The sequence below is a fragment of the Trichoplax adhaerens genome, genomic scaffold (assembly GCF_000150275.1).
Source record: "Trichoplax adhaerens TRIADscaffold_263 genomic scaffold, whole genome shotgun sequence".
NCBI lineage: Eukaryota > Metazoa > Placozoa > Uniplacotomia > Trichoplacea > Trichoplacidae > Trichoplax > Trichoplax adhaerens.
The window spans coordinates 4633-8438 of NW_002061178.1; the positions used below are offsets into that span (position 1 = coordinate 4633).

At 32.7% G+C, this 3806-nt stretch overlaps 1 protein-coding gene across 1 annotated transcript; it reads right to left on the bottom strand.

Annotated features, from left to right (window-relative positions):
* Positions 1 to 1925: 1925 nt before the first annotated feature.
* On the bottom strand, positions 1926 to 3561 carry TRIADDRAFT_62650 (uncharacterized protein; the record flags this gene model as incomplete). Its single annotated transcript, XM_002118593.1, has 2 exons — positions 1926 to 2224; positions 3558 to 3561. The coding sequence occupies 2 exons, from the start codon at positions 3559 to 3561 to the stop codon at positions 1926 to 1928; spliced, it is 303 nt and encodes a 100-aa protein (XP_002118629.1).
* Between the last annotated feature and the right edge of the window lie 245 nt (positions 3562 to 3806).

Genomic DNA, 3806 nt, shown 5'->3' on the forward strand with positions numbered 1-3806 from the left:
CCTATTCTATTTCTGTTGCAAGTAGTTGATCTCAAGAATTAAGTCGCATTATACCTTAATATATTATACTGTGATATGATTATAAAATAATATCGGTCAATGATTACTTACATTAATAGTCTTTACGAGACTTGATGAACTCAATACTGCTATACTGTATATTGTATAGTGATAGTGAAATCATATGCATCACATATATACTGCATATTGGTTTCTGTCATGCTCTGTTTGCGGTGATAATAATTATTAGTTAGATAGTTTTAATCAAATAAATCTTTTGATCGACCTTCGAGCAATTATTGTACTCATTACGTCGCTAGGCTACAATTTGTGATACAGTCGTTAGTAGATCATAGCTATGGCATGGCTAGGATACTGATTGAATCGACCGTATAGGTACCAGTGATTATTGGCTAATAATAGAAATTTGCTTTTACATTTTATTCAGAAATCTAAAAATGAGCAAAATTTACTTATTAATATTCGCAAGATATTTCCAATGGAGCGGTACTTACTACGTCGTATACTTGTAAATATACAGTAGTTTGAAGTTGTTAGTTGATAATGGATTCACTTTGAATGCAAGGCGAGACTCAGAACTTCTCTCTATTAAAATATATTTCATTTATACTTATTTACTTTCTTTCAAATACCAATCAATTTGTACAATATATTTATGAAACAACAACAAAGCGGAGTAATGAAAAGTGATTTATTGCTCAAAGCTCTTAGCTCAAATAGCCGACATTAGCTAAGAATTTCGTAGACGATACAGATTAAATAAACAAATTAAGGCACATTGCATAGTAGAATAGAGTACACGATAACGTATTAATCTGATATTCACTTCATACCTGCAGTATGCTACTGCATCTCTTCATTAAAATAGGACATTTAATAAAGGCACGTTATGACTTATAGAATGCTCATACTACCGTATAATCGGCAACGAAAAATGAGATAGTCCAACGATGAATTTTTTTGATAATCGACAATGGCTGTTGCTACTTTAAATGAAGTAGTTGCTCTAATTTCGAACTTTTTTATAGCATATTCTCGGTATGATCACAGTAGATATGCAATAAAAACAACGGGAAGAATTTTGTAATCAGAAACCCATTCCAAAGCTTTCTTTCTTTCGATAAAATTTAAACTTTTTTGTACTGAATATTGATTTCAGATGTTTCATCAGGATACTGCCTATTTGCTGCTGCATAAGCTAATAGTAAATCAGCTGGGCCTGAAGTGGTTATTTTCTTTGTCCAGTCGCTTATGGACAGAAGATTGCTAAAATCTCTGTAAGTATTACATTCCACATCAATTGCTGGAGATTTTTTTCGTAGAGAAGAAGGACAAACATTCTGATATTTTGACGAAGTCGCTTCAAAGTAGAGATAGATCTCATGTTCCAGCTGATAATTTCTATCTTTGCTCTTTAGCTGAATCTGCATAACGAAAGGAATACCATAAGATAGTGCCGCTTCCGTAATTACCTTTGTCGTTCAAAAATACGGTAAGCACTTGAGCTTGCGATGCATTACTACAAAGTCTGCCGAGATCATTTGTTTTATACTCTCTTCCAATTCTAATTGATAGGCTAACTCCAGAAAAAAATTGCACTGAGTGCTCTGATAGATTCTGTCTTAATCGGGCTACTAGCTTATTAGCAAACGTAGATCCTACATTGCTAACTTCCATGACTTTTTAGATATCAGTAGACTCATTTTTAACGATGGGATTTTCTTGTCTTGGAGGCAAGACTAATTTCACCTTTGTAAGCAGATAAGGTTCAATTAGGAAAATTTTATCAAAGTTTAAATTGAGTTCAATATTCTTTTCTTTTAGTAAATTGGATAAAGAAAATCCTTCTTTAATCATTCGCTCAATATCTTGCAGGAAGCTTAGGTATTGCAATTTGATCCTGTTTATCTTGGATAAAGAACTTGGCTGTTTACTAACGGACGCTTAAGGAAGACAAGGGCTGTCTGAATTGCTCTAATTTGGCAGGCATTTTCTCCCACAAGTGGGTCAAGCTTATTGATATCACGCTTACTCAGCATTTCCATAACATGTTCTGTAGCTATTAGAAGCACTAGATATTCTTTGAGGCCATTGATTAATTTCCTTTCTTTCTTAACATTAGGATCATAAGGAAGTAGTTGACTTAGGAAGAAATCCTTTTGGCAATTGGAAAGGGACGGAGGAAATTTCTCCAACATATGTTCTTTTGACATTGAAAAAGTCGTTAGTGAGACGAGTACTAACGATATTTGGACTTGAGAGTTGTAACCGAAAAAATGATCATCGAATCACCTTACCATCCATTTTACTAAAGTTCTAAAGAAGAAAAAATGGGGCTCTGAACGAACTCTACAAATAGATATGCCATAGTAGAAAGTAACGAGAAGTAGTGACGAATCGGGAACTACTTTGAACAGAAAGCAAATAGCTCATGATGCTGAAATTTCCAAGGTCATCTGTTATGAATAATGATGATTAAAGTATCGTATAAATACCTATCTTAATATTACATCGTAATGCAGGAATAAAACTTGTTATATAAGAAATATGTTTTCAACTGTGGATAGAATGCTATAAAGGAGCTACACTTATTTTCTCGAGTAGAGTTCAACGAGAAAGGATATTCAGCTTTAAGATATGACTCTGTTTAATGTGAGTATCGAAGAGATTGTCAACAATTGACTGGTAGTAGAAAGTAGCTTAGTAACTCAATAACTAATAAAATCTCGGGAAAGAATAGATTAGCATAATGATGCCACAGATTAGAGCATGATAAAAATGTAAAGTAGGAATTCCTGATGGACTCATATACGATCGATATAATAAATGGTGGCGTGCAATAGTAATCTATTACAATAATGCAGAGACCTTCCATGACGTTATGACATCGATCAAAAAGTATTTAAGCTTGTGAAAATATTGTCAAAGTTCAAATAGGCGTATGTAAACGCAAATACCATTTCACTAGTCATTTGCTTGCATGACGCTATAGATTATCAAATCGTCAGACAATTTAATGTTTATGTCTGTATAATTTTAAAAATCAAATTATACATTGTTACTATTAGTGTTGCCTTTCATCATTTTCCTCGTAGGAACAATGCAATAAGTCTCTACCATATTTATAATTGTTACTACTTATGTATAATATAATTAATTATCATACATAATATATCCTCATACTGAAATAAGGCAATAAAAAGCAACACTAAATAATTCAAACTAACTTTGATAAGCTTACGGAAAAAGCCATTTTGCATGTGTATTTAAACTATGATTAAGGGTAACCATTCAATTGGCGCCAGTATTCTTGTCACCTTAAGATTAACTTCAAATTCCCTCTACCTAAACTAAATCAATCAATGCTAACGATAGACGTTTTCATGATTATTTCGATAGAATAATTAGCATGCCTACATCATACAAGCGAAGCTTTTGAATAATGTATTGAGTATACATTCATATGATTAAAAACCATCTCCGGCTTCCAGTGAATCTCTAAGATTTATTGTTGATAGGACTCAATTATTACATACCCATTATGGACTGGCCGCAAAATATCTACGTGTACTGCCGCTAGTGTAGTGCAGATTTAAGCACATTATATAGCGATCCAATCTTTAGTTAACGTTCTGTCTAATTTTCCAGAATATGTCACGAGCGAAGGTATTGAGAAGATTATATTCTGATCATATGAGCATCCTTATTAAGATACATTATTACTAACAACTTGTTTGTATAATAAATTCATTAGTTACATCGTCATTCCTAGTTATTTTACCTAA